The sequence below is a fragment of the Macrotis lagotis genome, chromosome 4 (assembly GCF_037893015.1).
Source record: "Macrotis lagotis isolate mMagLag1 chromosome 4, bilby.v1.9.chrom.fasta, whole genome shotgun sequence".
Lineage (NCBI taxonomy): Eukaryota > Metazoa > Chordata > Mammalia > Peramelemorphia > Peramelidae > Macrotis > Macrotis lagotis.
In genome coordinates, this window is record NC_133661.1 from 197,523,981 (window position 1) to 197,538,726 (window position 14,746).

Here is a 14,746-nt window from a genome sequence, read left to right on the forward strand (position 1 = left end):
TACAAATATTTTCTCATTTGCTTTGATGCTCCCAGCAACTTTGTGAACCAGATGCTATTAAAATCATTTCCATTTTGCAGTTAAGAAAACTGAAACAGTAAGAGGTTAAGTGATTTGCTCAGGGTCATTCATACAGCTATAAAAGATGAAACAAAGACTAGAAAACTGTAGCATAATCCTTTAAGAATGGTGTTAGGACTACTAAAGCTTGGAGTGACCTGAGGCTGCTGGTTAAAGATTAAGAAAAAGAGAAAATATTTTTAAAAAAATCTATATTGAGGGACAGTTAGGTGGTACAATGGATAAAGCACTGGCCCTGGAATCAGGAGGACCTGAATTCAAATCCAGCCTCAGACACTTAATAATTACCTAGCTGTGTGACCTTGGGCAAGTCAATTAATTCCATTGCCTTCAAAAAACCAAAAACCAAAAACCAACCAACGAAACAAACAAACCCCCCAAAATCCATATTGAAGGAAAAGAATGGAATCAAAGAAGGGACAGGTCTGTCACTCAGGGTGGAGGGGAAGATGATAATAGCTGACAGAAATTTTTGCTTTTTTTCCTGCTGTGGAAAGAATGATATTTGGAATGGAAAGTCAGAGGAAAAATGGCTAATAGGGAAACCGAACCTCAGATAAGTAGGGAGATAAAGCTAAGCATCCTCTAAGAATTCAAGTCATCAGGCACTGATGAATTATACATTCTGCTACAAAAAGAACTGCCAGATGAGATTTCTCATACATTTTGTGATCTCAAAGAGACCATGGAGAGCAGGAGAGAAGGCTCAGGACTGAAGAGAAGGGCAAATGTTCTGATTTTCAAAAGGAAGAAAAGAACAAATTCTGGAAACAATAGACCAGGGAGCTTATCTCTGACTGCTGGCAGAAGTATGAAGAGTTATGGTTAAGGAACATTTACTAGAAGACCTAGTCTTTTAGTGGTGGTCACAAAGACCTAGCTTGACTTCATCAGGAACAATGTGGATCATTCCATGCCAGAATTATTTTGTTCTCCTTTAATGACAGAAAGTATACTGTAGAATAGTTTACTTAGATTTCAACAAAGCATTTGACCGAATCTCTCATGCAATTCTTGTGGAAAATATGTGAGTTGGATAATACAGTTGGGTGAATTTGAAACTGTGGTAATCTCTAGACCAAAAACATAGCCACACATGATTTAATGTCAGCTTGAAGTGAGCTCTCTAGGCAACATGAGCTTAGTTCTGTGTGGTTTAATATTTTCCATCAGAAGCCTGGGGAAAGGCATAGATGGCATAATTATCAAACTACAGATGATATGAAGGTGATTAGTATAACTAATATTTCAGGTGAGAGACAGGATCCCCAAAGGTTAAAATACAGAGGAAAAATTAAATGAGATGGAATTTAATGAGGATGAATACAAATTCTTAAGCCTGGGTTTGAAAAAAATCAATTTCCTAAGTGTAAGATGGGGGGCAGTGTGGCTACATAGCATTTCCTTTAAAAAAAGATCTGAGGGCTTGTTTAAGTGTACCAAAAGCTCAATATAAGTTAATAGTTTGATATGATAGTCATAAAATCCTAATGCAGTTTTAGACTACATTGGAAGACTTAGCTTCCAGAAAACTAAGGGGGTAATAAGTCCCATTGAACTCTGGCCTTGTAAGACTATATCTGAAGTACTGAGTTCAGTTCTGGGTCCCACATTGTAGAAGGACATTGATAAGATAGAGTTCAGGAAGGGAGGGAGAGAGGGAATAAACATTTATTAAACTCCTACTATGTTTCAGACACGGTGCAAAACACTGGGAATAAAAAGAAAGACAACACTTGCCTTCAAGAAGCTCACAGTCTAATGTAAATTATATAAAACAAGTTATACACAGGATAAATTAGAGATGAATAACAGAGGGAAAGCACTAGAATTAAGGATTGGGAAAAGCTTCTTATTGAAGGTAGGAATTTAGCTGAGACTTGAAGGAAGTCAAGGAAACCAGTGTGGGAGAAATGAAGAGGGAGAGAATTCCAGGCACGGGGAAACCAGAGAAAACTTCCAAAGTTGGGAGATGGAGTGTATTGTGGGAGGAACAATATGAGGTCAGTCACTGAATATCAGAGAACATGGGAGAGGGTAAGGTGTAGGAAGACAAGAAAAGTAGATATATATGTGTGATGGTGGTGGTGAAGACTTTAAACAAACTTGACTATTTGACAGATACATTGTGGGAGAGATTCTTGTTCATGTAGAATGGTAGAATTGGTCTCTGAAATTCTCTAATTCCATTTTCTTTTATTTTTTTTACCTTTTTAACTTTAACACATCTTACTTGATTTAAAATATATGTATGTAAAACTCAAATAATATCTTTAATAAAAATTAATTAAAAATATATATGTATCTATTGTGCAGGTCAGTATAATTTTAAAATATATAGATTTACAAAAAAGTAATATATATATAAAAGGGATTGAAATTAACTCTTTTACAATCTGTGTGACCTTGGGTAAATTCTTGGACAAATTTGCCTTGGCTCAATTCTTAATCTGTTTGGAATTATTTCTTCCTGAGGTATTCATTTAGCTCAGAAGTTCTCAGAGTATGGTTCAGATTCCCCTTTCAGGGGGTTTACATGGTCAAAACTCATTGTAATGCTAAGACATTTTAACTTCTAATATAATAAATATTGTTAGATTGTGGGAGGCATTAACAACTTTTACGAATATGAAAGGGACCTGAAAACTGCTATAGCCTAGCTGATTTCTGAAGTCACAATCTCATTGACTTCCAGGTTAGAGTAAAACAAAACAACAAAAACCCAGGAAATGAGGGAGTATAGCTTTCCAGTTGATTGAGTCAGTCAGTCAGGGGCCACTGTGTAGTCTCAGGGTATGTGAAGAAATGGATATTTGCCAGAGCAGTGGCAGCCTATGGGTGCTCAGACCTTCGACTTGCTTTCTGTAGCTAAGACTTCACCTTTCCTAAGCTTTCCCCCAACTCCTGGTGAACACTTTTAGGTGTTTCCAAACGTTCCACCTGAAGACTTCAGGCATTTGAACTATGTGAGGTCTTGTTTTTTTTTCCTGCAATGGAAAAAATGCAAAGCCAATTAGACTAATTGAGTGAAAAATTCTTACACTTCTGAGTGAGGACTGTGTTTGGAAACACCCTACATGAAGGACAAACGTTTTCCTTGTTTGGAAATCCTTCGTTTCTTTTGGTGTGTCAGGTGTGACCAATCCAACCCCTATGGGTGGGGGATGCTATGATGAAAACTAGCATGTAAGATCCTACTAGGCAAGAACACAGAAAAATAAATGACAGTCATATAGTATTTGACAATTTGCAGATACATGTTTAAATCTCACAGCAACCTGTGAAGTAGGTACTAAATGTATCCAAATGTATTTTGCAGGTGAGGAAGCTGAGGGACAGAAGTTTAAGTGATCTTCCTTTGGTCACTAACTAAAAAACAGAACTTTAACTTGGTCTTCTTGACTCCAAGTTAGGGATCCATTCTTGGCTACTCAGTTACTCACTGGATCCCTCAAGTTTTAGGGCAGCTCTCTTATTTACTGTTGCTAAATAATCTCAAAACCACTTAGCAGGCTCTATCTTTTTTTTTCAGGGACCACTTCTTGCAAATGAAGCAGTGCGGAGGTGCTTGGGCAGGTAGGGAGTAGGAATAAAGAGATCATAGATCTCCTATCTCTACTAGTTTCACACAGAAAAAAATTAAAGAAACAAACAAGGTCATCTTGGCCACTTGCCAGCCTTTCTGCATGTGCCTGCACAATACAAGCTGTTGCTTCTAAAACTTGTGACATCTTCAAGTTTTCTTCAGAGTCTCAGCCTTCCTAAATAAATGGGAAAATTGAGGACAGAAGAGGCACACTCCAGAATTCACCATCTGAAAAATGGAAATATCTCTCACATACCATCTTTTCACATCTCCCTGTCTACTTCCATGGAGTATATAAGGATTTTGCCTGAGTTAGTAGAAAAGAAATCTTTCGTTTCTCTTAGTGACATGTGCATGAGAATGTCCAATGATTGGATCTCTGCAGCAACATTTATTCAGATAACAATTACAACACCTTTAAAGATGAAGGTGTATACTTCAAAGTGGGCAAGGATTTTAAATATTGTCAAGGAAATTTTCATTGAGTTGTGCTTGGGTATCTTGATGCTCATGAGAATCTTCTGAAATCTGATATTCTGGATGATCTATTGAAATTACCCTCCTTGGTGTACTGGGAAGTAATAATAATAATAATAATAATAATAATAATAATTAGACCTGGAGATGCTCCTGTGACAGCACCATCACCACCATTACCATCAACTAGTCAGTCAACAAAAATCTATTAAGGGCCTACAACTGAGCTAAAGTTAGATCATACTTCTAGAGTCAGAAGGATCCCCAGAGACCATCTTATCCACTCCTTTTCATTTTACAGATGAAGACACTGAGGGAGGAGAAATGATTTGCACGAGGTCATATGGGTAGTGAATCTCAGAGGTGAGATCTGAACCCAGGTCCACTCCAGGGTCACTTCCCTTTCCACTGGACTGAAAACTTCTGAATAAACAAAAGGAAATAGAAAGGTGTGGTAGAAAAGATGCTAACTCTTCAGTCAGAGGACCTAATCCCACCGCTGATATTGGATGACTCTGTGGCTTTGGGCAAATCTCTTATCTTCTCTCAGTCTCAGTGTTCTCATCTGTAAAATGAGGCATTGGATTAGATTAAATGCATGATCCTTTGAGTCTATGAACTAAGGTGACATCACTTTCATTGAATGTACTTTCTTGGGCCAGGTAGAAAACAATATCTCATTCATCTTATCCTTCATAAATAACATAGATACCATCACCTAACATGCTTTGGACCCAAACTCCAGCTGAGCTCATTACAACTCCACTTGTGTTCTCAGGAGTTGATTCCTCAGCTTGTGAGGTGTCTCAGGGAGGTCTTTGGTGCTCCTAAGTGACTTCCTAGGAAGGGAGTCAAGAGATCAGCAATATAGAGATGCCAAATCCTTTGATATAGAGAAGTCACATGCTTCTTTGGGTTGTGTTCTTTAATAGCATCATTACCTCTTGCAGTAATGGTTTCAAAGTACCACAGAGCCTGGTAACTAGTTGGCTTTTGTTCTATCATTTTAATCATGCTTGATCCTTCATGACTCCATTTGAAGGTTTCTTGGCAAAGATATGGAGTGATTTGCCATTTCCTTTTCCAGTGGATCCATTTTGTCTGAGATTAAGTATCTGCAGTTAAGTGTCTGAGAATGGAACTACTGAGTATGGAACTACTGCTCTATCAACTGAGTCACCTGCTGTCTCTCTAGTAGACCGTATCTATATAAAAGCTTATTCCCTTCTCTACCCCTGTCCCTTTTCTTCCCATAACACATTGTGCTGTTGAAGGATATAGAGCGATGAGTTTTTGGAGCAAGTCAGTAGAGGAGATGAGGAGACGGTGCATGGTTAGCATCACTTGTAGCAGCTGGTTACTCCGACACAGATTTCCATCTGTATCTAGAAAAGTAAATTGAAGCATATGCATTAGGCATTGGCAGAAGAGAGGGAACCCAATAGAAATTTAAGTCATCTATCAAGGGTGTGATATTTTTCAAGTTTTTAAATTATCTGGAGCCTTTGCATGCATTCTTCAAGCCTCCCCCCTCTCCCCCTCTTGCTTCTTCTTTTCTCTCCTTACCCTTTGTAACACCCATCATTTGGAGTGTTTCGTTGCTTATTAAAATCTCCTTTGAAGGTGACAAGAGGCAGGGAGAAGAGGGAAACTCTCATCAATCCATTTTTGGCCTTCGTCACCAGATGGCTGGTAAGGGAGGAGGATAAGGCTGATGGTAAATGTGGGAGCTGGGGTTATTTGTGGAATCTGCTAACCTATGGTCTGTCAAATCTCCAACAGCATATACTGTTGAGGATTGACAGCATCTTTTCAGCATTCCTAGTCCATCCTGCATTAGGATTCTGCATATTAGTTTTGGGAAAAAAGTGGCTCAATCTGTTGAATGACTGGTATGGAATATAGGAGCACTTAATTATAAATGAGCATTCAAAGTTATCAGGTAAAGAGTCTGATGTTCCTTTCCAAGCCTCATTCAAAGTCATAAGGGAAATAAAGAAAATATTTTTTGAAAGTTACCAAATGATCAAGGAGTGTATTAACTGGTCTTAAGACCTAGGGATTGTTTTCATCACCAGCTTTATTAAGTTCTTGAACAATTTGTGGATTGTGTACCCTTTTTTAGTTTTTTGCAAGGCAAATGGGGTTAAATGACTTGCCCAAGGCCACATGGCTAGGTAATTATTAAGTGTATGAGACTGGTTTTGAACCCAGGTACTCCTGACTCCAGGGCTGGTGCTTTATCCACTGCGCCACCTAGTCACCCCCATTGTATAGCTTTGATAAATTAATATAAATATTTTATTCTTCTGAGTAACTCTTTTAAAAGTTCCAAAATATGACTTTATTTTTCTTGAGTATTCATATGAAATAAATTAGAATTTTTACAAAACTTTCATTAGTTATTTTAAGCCACAGAGACAGAACATTTCAGTTTGATTCAAAATTTATTGCTATATACAGAGCACCATGTGAGATCTTAGGATCATAGCTTTGGAGGTTACTGAAGATAGCCCATGGATTTTACCCATTTTATGGACGAAGAAACCAGGGTCACTAAATAAGTACATGAGACAAGATTTGAATCCAGTTCTTCCACATTCCATGTCTAGTGTCTCTATTCATTATACCATCTAGCTGTTTAGGTACATGGGGGAAATAGGTAGTTTAGGTAAGAAATTTTATGTCTTTGCCTTCATGGAACATATATTTAAAGATGACAATTGATGCCCAAGTGAAAACAAATGCTGAAGGAAAACATCAATTGGTAATGCCCTCAGAGTACCATAGCCACTGGGTATGTTCTTCGATTCAACTCTGACCTCCAATCTTGGGATTAGCTCTAGACTTACTGTTGCTTGGGACTCCTGGCTCCTACCAAACTTTTTTCAATTGCTTTTAACATCTCCAACTGATTGTGGAATCTGTAAAAACAACATCTACTTGGCTATCCTTTAACCATGCAATTTTCCTGTTGACCATTATAACACTGTCCCTCATATTCCTTACTCCAATCAACTAAAAGGACTCTACAAGGAAACACTAGAATTCTAACAGGAGGCTATAGCCCAATTTAGTCCATAGGCTTCTCCATACTTTCCTTTGTACTTATTGTATTACTCCTGAAATCTTTCTGGTTTCTCTCATCCCTATCCAACCCAGTCATATCCTTTCTCAGGCCTTCTCCATCTTTTTTCTCTTTCCACTGGAACCCCATTTTATTGTTAACAAATAACTTTTCACCCTATAAAGGTAGTTGCTAAATAAATGTTATTATCATATCATAATTATTCCTCTCACACTCTTTTTACATTCTGGGGCTCACAGAAACCTGACTTTCTGTTAAAAATATTTAGTCTCTTGCCATCCCCTCCATTGGTTACTGTTCTTTGGATAAAGGGTCAGGAATTGACATACCATTTACTATCCATTACCACTCATAGAACTTTCCTTTTTGATGATTGAGCAACCTCTTTTCCTTTGAAATTAACTTTATTCATTTTCATATCTTCATCAAGATCCTTGATGCTATCAGTTACTGACTTCCATGTCCCTCTTCTTCTGTCACCAACATTGCCTAGCTTGCAGTTTTTCTCCAAACTATTCTCCTGCTCTCATCCTCAGTGAACACTTTAATTTTTGAGTTCATCAGTCTTCTCAATTCCTGGATCCTATGGCCATCATTGAGGCCTCCACAACACCATCAACCGCCACCAATTATCAGATAAATCAAGAGCTCCTGAAGGATCAGACCCTCCTTTCCTCAAAACCCAGCCTTTCCAGATGCCTATAATTGTGTAGACTAGACCTAGTAGCTACTTCTTTAGCTTCTGCAAGTCATAGAAGCTGAAGGATAAGAAAGAAAAATTTTCACCACCAGAGTACTTGGCATGATCAAGGGGTTCAAGATTTGAAATGGACATGATTTGTATTAGTGGCAATTAAAGAAGATGTATGACCATCTGCCTTGCTGCTATACCTAAGAAGTAGGACCTTTTCATCTGACTTGCAGCTGAAACCTCCTATATGTGCCATCCCCTTCATTAGAATGTGGGCTCCTTGAGAAAAGGGGCTGTCTCTCCTTTTCTATTTGTAGCATTCTCCCTCCCTCCCTCCCTCCCTCCTCACCCCTGCCATACTTTGTATATAGTAAGTACTTAAGAAATCCTCATTCATTCAGTTCCATTCCATCACAGTAACTCATAGTGGTGGTAATACCTTAGATTTGACCATAATTTTAAACTGTTTTAACCTTAATGATCTTAGGAAATTTCCCTTACTAACTCCCTTTCCTTTCTCTATCTGCCTTGTCTGCCTGTCAGGCATTTCCTAAGATTTTTCTTCCTCCTTCCCATGACCTCTACTGCCTTTATTATTGTCTGTTTTTCCAATCCATTATTCCTATTCTGCCTTCAGCTTTCCTCTATTCAGGCTCAAGAGAATCAGTCAATAAGTCATAACGTTTCTACTACCTTGAACTCCCTGCTCCCTGTCCTTCCAGAATTCATGTTTTATCATCCTCAACCCCTGACCATGCCATCCATCTGCCTTCTCTGCTCCAACTCTTGAATTGAAGAATTGTGTTAGAAGAGGTCATGAAACCCTGAAGCTTTGGTCCACACCAAATTCATGTTGCCTAACCTCAGCTGGGTCCTTCCTTCTGAAAGTCAACTTTTTTAGCCATCTCTGATCAACTCTAACATTCTGAAGTGTCCAGATTTTCCATTTTTCCCCCCTCCACAAGTCTTCTATTTTATACTCCCTCTCTACTAGAAGATGAATTTATCTATTTACTGAGAAAATTAATTTTTTCTTATCTATTTTCTTACCTATTTTATCTCATATCTTCTATCAACTAAAGGCAGCTAGGTGATACAAAGGATAGAGCACTGGTCCTGAAATCAGGAAGACTATCTCCTCATATTATATAAATATACATATACATACATCTATATACACACACATATATGTACATATCTCGTATATATATATGTATATATATATGTATGCACTATCATGTGTGTCTATGCATCCATGAGACATCTTACATTATGGGAGGGGAAATTTCCATTGCAAAATTTTTCACAGTTTTAATTCCATTAAATGCCTTTGCTTTGAACTGATTTTGTCTTCTGGCTAACTAGAGAAAAAACTAAACACATATGAAAGTCCTCCAGAAGCTAAATTTCTTTTCTTTTTAAAAAATTTTTTACCTTACACATTTCCTTCCAAAGAGTTTCAACACATTCATTCTGTGAATCCTCACACCTTCTATGTGGGGGTGAAGTGGTTTTAAATGGCTAAGCATTGAGAAATGATTTGCTTATAGAATGAGAGAAGAAAGAGGGAAAGGGAGAGGATGAGACTTAACTCTTCAGGCCTCCAATTCAATCTCTTTACCAATTTATCTTTGCCTTCCCACTCCATATTTTTTATTTTCTTCTTTTTTATTTAGTATTTTGTTTATTCCAAGTTACATGTAAAAACAATTTTTAACATTCATTTTTAAAACTTAGCTCCAAATCTCTCCCTTTCCCCCATCCACCCCCACTCTTCATTGAAAAAGCTAGCAATTTGATATAGATTATAAACCACCCTTCTATTTTTCACATAAGATCATTCATAGTCTGGAAGGGAAAGGAATTTGAAGTTACTCCAATTCTTTCATTTTTAAAAAGACAAATTCTTTTATCAGCTAGAAATGAGGTTAAAGAAAATGCTTGATCACCAACATGACTGATGTTCCTGAAGGGCCATGGGATCTCTTTATCTGACTTCCAATAAAATCCCATGTGTTGTATTCCCCATTAAAATGTGAGTTTTTTTGAGAGCAGGGATAGTCTTTTCTTTTTTAAAATTGTATCCTCATAAATTAACCCATTTGTACATAGTAAGTACTTAATAAATGCTTTCGTTTTTTAATACATGAGGAAGAAATAGTCTGAGGTTAAGTATCTTGCTCAAATTTACACAGGTTATAATAAATGGCAGAGCTCAGTTTCAAACTCAGGTCTTTTGACTCTAAATCCAGACTTCTTTGTACTGTACAATGTTGTTTTTCAATGCTAAAAGTTTTTGTTTCTATTTTAGTATGGTTAGAATGAAGTATGTTTAGATGGAGATGGAACTAGTAAAATGGGGAGAGAATGAAAATAAGAAAAGAGAGTGCTTCTGAAGGAGAAAAGAAAATATGAGATTAAAGGTATAAATCAAGAGTCTTAGCTTTGATAAGGAGAAGGGCTTTTCCATTCCAGAGACTCCAATAGTCTGAACTTTTCTGAGGATTATGAGTTTGTTGCTCTTATAGGACTGAAACAGAGCTATTCTCCCAGTCCATCAAGCAACCAGGGTCACAGTGGATAGACCCCTGGACCTGGAGTCAGGCTGGACTAAGTTCAAATTCAGCCCCAGATACTTGCTAGCTATGGGCAAATCACTTAACCTCAGTTTCCTCAACTATAAAATGGACATAATAACAGCATCTATGTTTCAGGCTCATTATGAGCATTGGATGAGATGATATCTGTAAAATTTTGTCATGCAGTAGGTGCTCAATAAATGGTTGTTTCCCTCTTCCATCATTATCCCAGATTATCCCATCTTTCTTTGAAAGAAAGCACTAAATTTTTAAATTGGCTAATTCTGAGGGAGTGGCTCTAGGAAAATCTCCATCCAAACTGCTTGTTTTTATTTGGATATGCTATTATTACTGCTGCTAGATGATTTAAGTATTTCAATGGATTTTTGCAATTTTTTGGTTTCCTCAGGCTTATTTTAATGTGGGGTATCATATTAAAGAGCTAATAAATAAAATGTGTAATAGTGAAGTGTGCCTGCCTGTTTGCATTACCACTCATTCCCTGCTACCCTCCAGAGAAAGAATTATTTTTAAAAAGTATTTAAGCTCAGTGAAGCACAGAAATGCCTATGAAATCTCATATGCCATAGAAGTCTCAAACTTTTTAGCCCCTTGCCTTATGTTTCTATAAGACAAGAATCCTAGCTTGAAATCCAGCTAGAGAGGAAAGACTTTTCACATAAAATGATTCCTCCCTTATGATACTAAGCAGTGACCAGGAAGAGCCAAAGTCAGGAAATAAGTCTAGAGGATCAGTGTCCTCATCTGTAAAATAATTACAAAAGGTTAAATGTTCTCGGAGGTCTGTTCTAGCTCTGAATCTATTAATGATAATGATTAGTGTTTAATATCATGCTTTAAAGTTTACAAAGAACATCAAAAATATTATCTCATTTGATTCTCTCCCAATTAGGGAGTAACCCAGTTACTACTGTTATGCCCATTTTACAGATGAGAAAACTGAAGCAGTCAGAGGTTAAGTGACTTGTCTAGAGTCCAAGTGTCTCTGGCTGGATTTGAACTCAGGTTTTCCTGCCTACAGATCCAAATGTATTCACAATTACCATTTGGATTGGTCAGACAACAGGAAGTGAAGATTGAATTGTGCTATTGTTAATTGGTGAAAACCACTCTGATTAGGATGGCCCTGACTTCCAGGATGCATATATGTTAAGCCCCAAAGACCAGGAATTACTCTCCTCCCCCTAGCTCCAGCCTCTTGCTGGATGGTACAGTTAGATTTACTGAGTTATACTCTTCCTCCCCACTCCGCATTCCTTCTTCCTTATGAGGCAATTTAGAAATAGCCTTATGTCCAAAGTGCCACCCATTCCACCCTAATGATAATGGGGCAATCTTCTTTTGGTACCAGTTGGTTCTTTGTCTAAAACTCCACATCAGTTTGAACCCTGGGGTTCTCTGAACTTTTCCTGGAATCCAAAAGCTATTGCATGAACTTTATGTCTGGAAATCAATACACCGTGTGCTGCCCTCAGATAAAGGTGATGGTCACATAATAAGCCTGTTGACATCTGTTCTCTCCTCCCCCTGAGAGCAATCATCAAGTTTAATTCATGTGTGACTCTGTTGCTCCTCATCCAAACTCTCTTGCATGGCCCTCATTTTCCGCTTCCCCATTTGTCCAGCTCATGAGTGTCCACTGAGACCCTGAGATGCCTAGTCACCCTCCACCTCTAAGCGGACCTTGCAGTCACTTCCTCATTTGGCTGAATCCTGACAGAGCTCTTCCCCTCCATCTGCTCTGAAACACTTCCTGCCAATCAGAGCCCTGTGGGAATCAGATGAAGATGGGCTGTGCTCCAAAACTCTTGGGTCCTTTCTTATATGTAACAGATTTTCTTCCTCCTTATTCAACAAGACATCCATGTGATGAACTCTTTTATTTTTCCATAGGAAGAAATGGAGCTAGGTGAAGGACCCAGGATTCTTATGTCATTATTAAATGTGCTGGATATATCTGGGGTCTTTGCACTATGTTTATTGTCATGGCCAAAAAGTCTGGTACCTCTTTTTAAATGATTCTTAGGAGGTTGACTTCTTAACAGATAAACAGAATTTAACACATATGTAAGTTTGTAATTTTCCTACCATATAATAATCACCTATACATCTTTCTATCTCTGCAACTACCATCCATATAACCTTTGACAAATCACTTATTAACTTCTTTAGGTCTCAGTTTCCTTCACTGCAAAATGAGGGGATTGAAATAAATGACCTTGACAACTCCTTCCATCTCTAAAACTGTAATCTGAGGAAGATTAAAACTACCAGTTGTAATGCAAACATGGAAATATGTGCATAACCACCTGAGAGAAACTTGAGAGCCTAATATTCTCTGACTCTCCCTTCCCTTTCTCTTTAGTTTCCATGGAAACCCATGGGGATGTGTGGGATGATGCTTAGGCTCTCTAGGGCAATAGGGGAATAGGAGAAGGAAGTGATGAGGGAGGTACAAGGTAACATTTGACAATGAGATTGTTGCTAAGTCTCCTTTGGAATCTTGCTGAGTTTCATAGTATTTTACATGGCATAGGTTTTTCAAATGAAAAAAAAGTTCATGATTCTAAAGACTACATAAAAAGAGAAAGTTACAATATTGTATCACACCCATGACCAAGCCAAGTGATTAATCTCTGACAGTGACGCCAAAGGATATTTATTTTCTGGGGGATTCTGCATATAATATGAAAAACCATATTAAAATATATTTGATGCTTATAAAATACTTGATACACCTTATGCCATTTAATTCTCACAACATCCCCATGAGGTGGGTAGGGTGTTTGAGTATTATAAGTCCCATTTTCAGTTAGGGAAACTGAAGGTTCTGGGGAAGATAATCAATTTGCATAAGGTCACAGTATTAATAATGTATCCAGAAATGGAATCCAGGTCTTCTGACTCCAAGTTTGGGGCTCTTCAAAGCATATCACCCTGTCATATTGAGCATGTTCCAAACCTACAAATTCTGGCTGTAATCACGGCCAAAATATGACAGCCAGATCTTACTTGAGAAGTGTGAAAAAAATGGTGAGTTGAAAATAAACCCTTAACTTATGGTAGCTGGGGCTGGGTCAGGATACTTAGAACTCATACAACTTCTTTCACAGTATCGATTTAAGAAATTTTGACTACCATTATCTTACACATCCTCCTGGGACACTTCCAAGACTTTTGACAGATGGATATAATCATGGCCAGAGGTAAAAGCAAGAATAGGTAATGAGATATAGTGGAAAAAGGATTCATATTGGCAGCTAGTTTTTGTTGCTGATGGAGACCAGAAGACTAGAGTTCAAATCCCTCAGCCACTTAGTAATTATGAGACTCTGGGAAAGTCACTTAACTGCTTCCTGCCTCAGTTTCCTCATCTGTAAAATGTGGACAGCAATAATATTTACGCTCCAGGATTATTGTGAGAATAAAATGGGATATTTGTAAAGCATTTTGCTAACCTTAAAAAATGATATAAATGCTAGCTCAAAAAATAGTTTTAGAAGAGGCAGACCACTCTGTCTTACTGAGCCTCATTTTCCTCATCTGTAAAATCAGAAGAAAAATACTTGAATTCTATCTCTGGAAAAATCATGGAAAGGGAAACACTTTGTAAACTGGAAAATTCTGGTTAACTGCTAGTGGTAATTATCATTTGCCATGGGTTAGACACTATATTCCAGTGGAAAAAGCACTGGGTCTGGCCTCGGGGACCTGTTGCACTTAAAATTTTTGAGGTTTTTGGGACAATTTCCCTGAGTCTCAGTTTCTCATTGGTAAGATGAGGGGGGATAGAGTTGATGACTGCTGAGGTCCCTTCTAGCTCTAAAATAAGAACTATATTCAAATTACTGAAATTCCAATGGCTGGTCCTAGTGAGTCAAGGTCATTGGGGCAAAACTGCTGGGCCTAGCCTAGTTCTACCTCTCCCCAAGCATACCTGCCCCCGGGGTACCTTGGGTTCTCAAGTTTGCTAAGACAACACCCCATGCTCTTGATTTATCCTGGTTTTCCCTTGGACAGTTTCCTGTTTAATTTCCTCAGGAAATTACATGACTGGATAAGCTAATCTGATGGACTAATTCTCCTCTCAGGTATTAATGTCCAATAATAACTTAATGGCTACCCTTCTTAGGGTTAGGGTCAGTAATTCCAGCTAACAAACATATAAGTGCCCATTTTGAACTGTTATATACTGTGCTTGGGGCTAGGAACCCAGGATTGAA

At 37.9% G+C, this 14,746-nt stretch overlaps 1 protein-coding gene across 1 annotated transcript in view; it reads right to left on the minus strand.

Annotated features, from left to right (window-relative positions):
- The window catches only part of RASGRP1 (RAS guanyl releasing protein 1), a 110,468-nt gene that overhangs the window by 40,755 nt on the left and 54,967 nt on the right, over positions 1–14,746 (minus strand). The window contains exon 3 of the mRNA XM_074235075.1: positions 5,424–5,529. Coding sequence (XP_074091176.1) covers positions 5,424–5,529 — 106 coding nt within the window. The remainder of the gene's footprint in view (positions 1–5,423; positions 5,530–14,746) is intronic.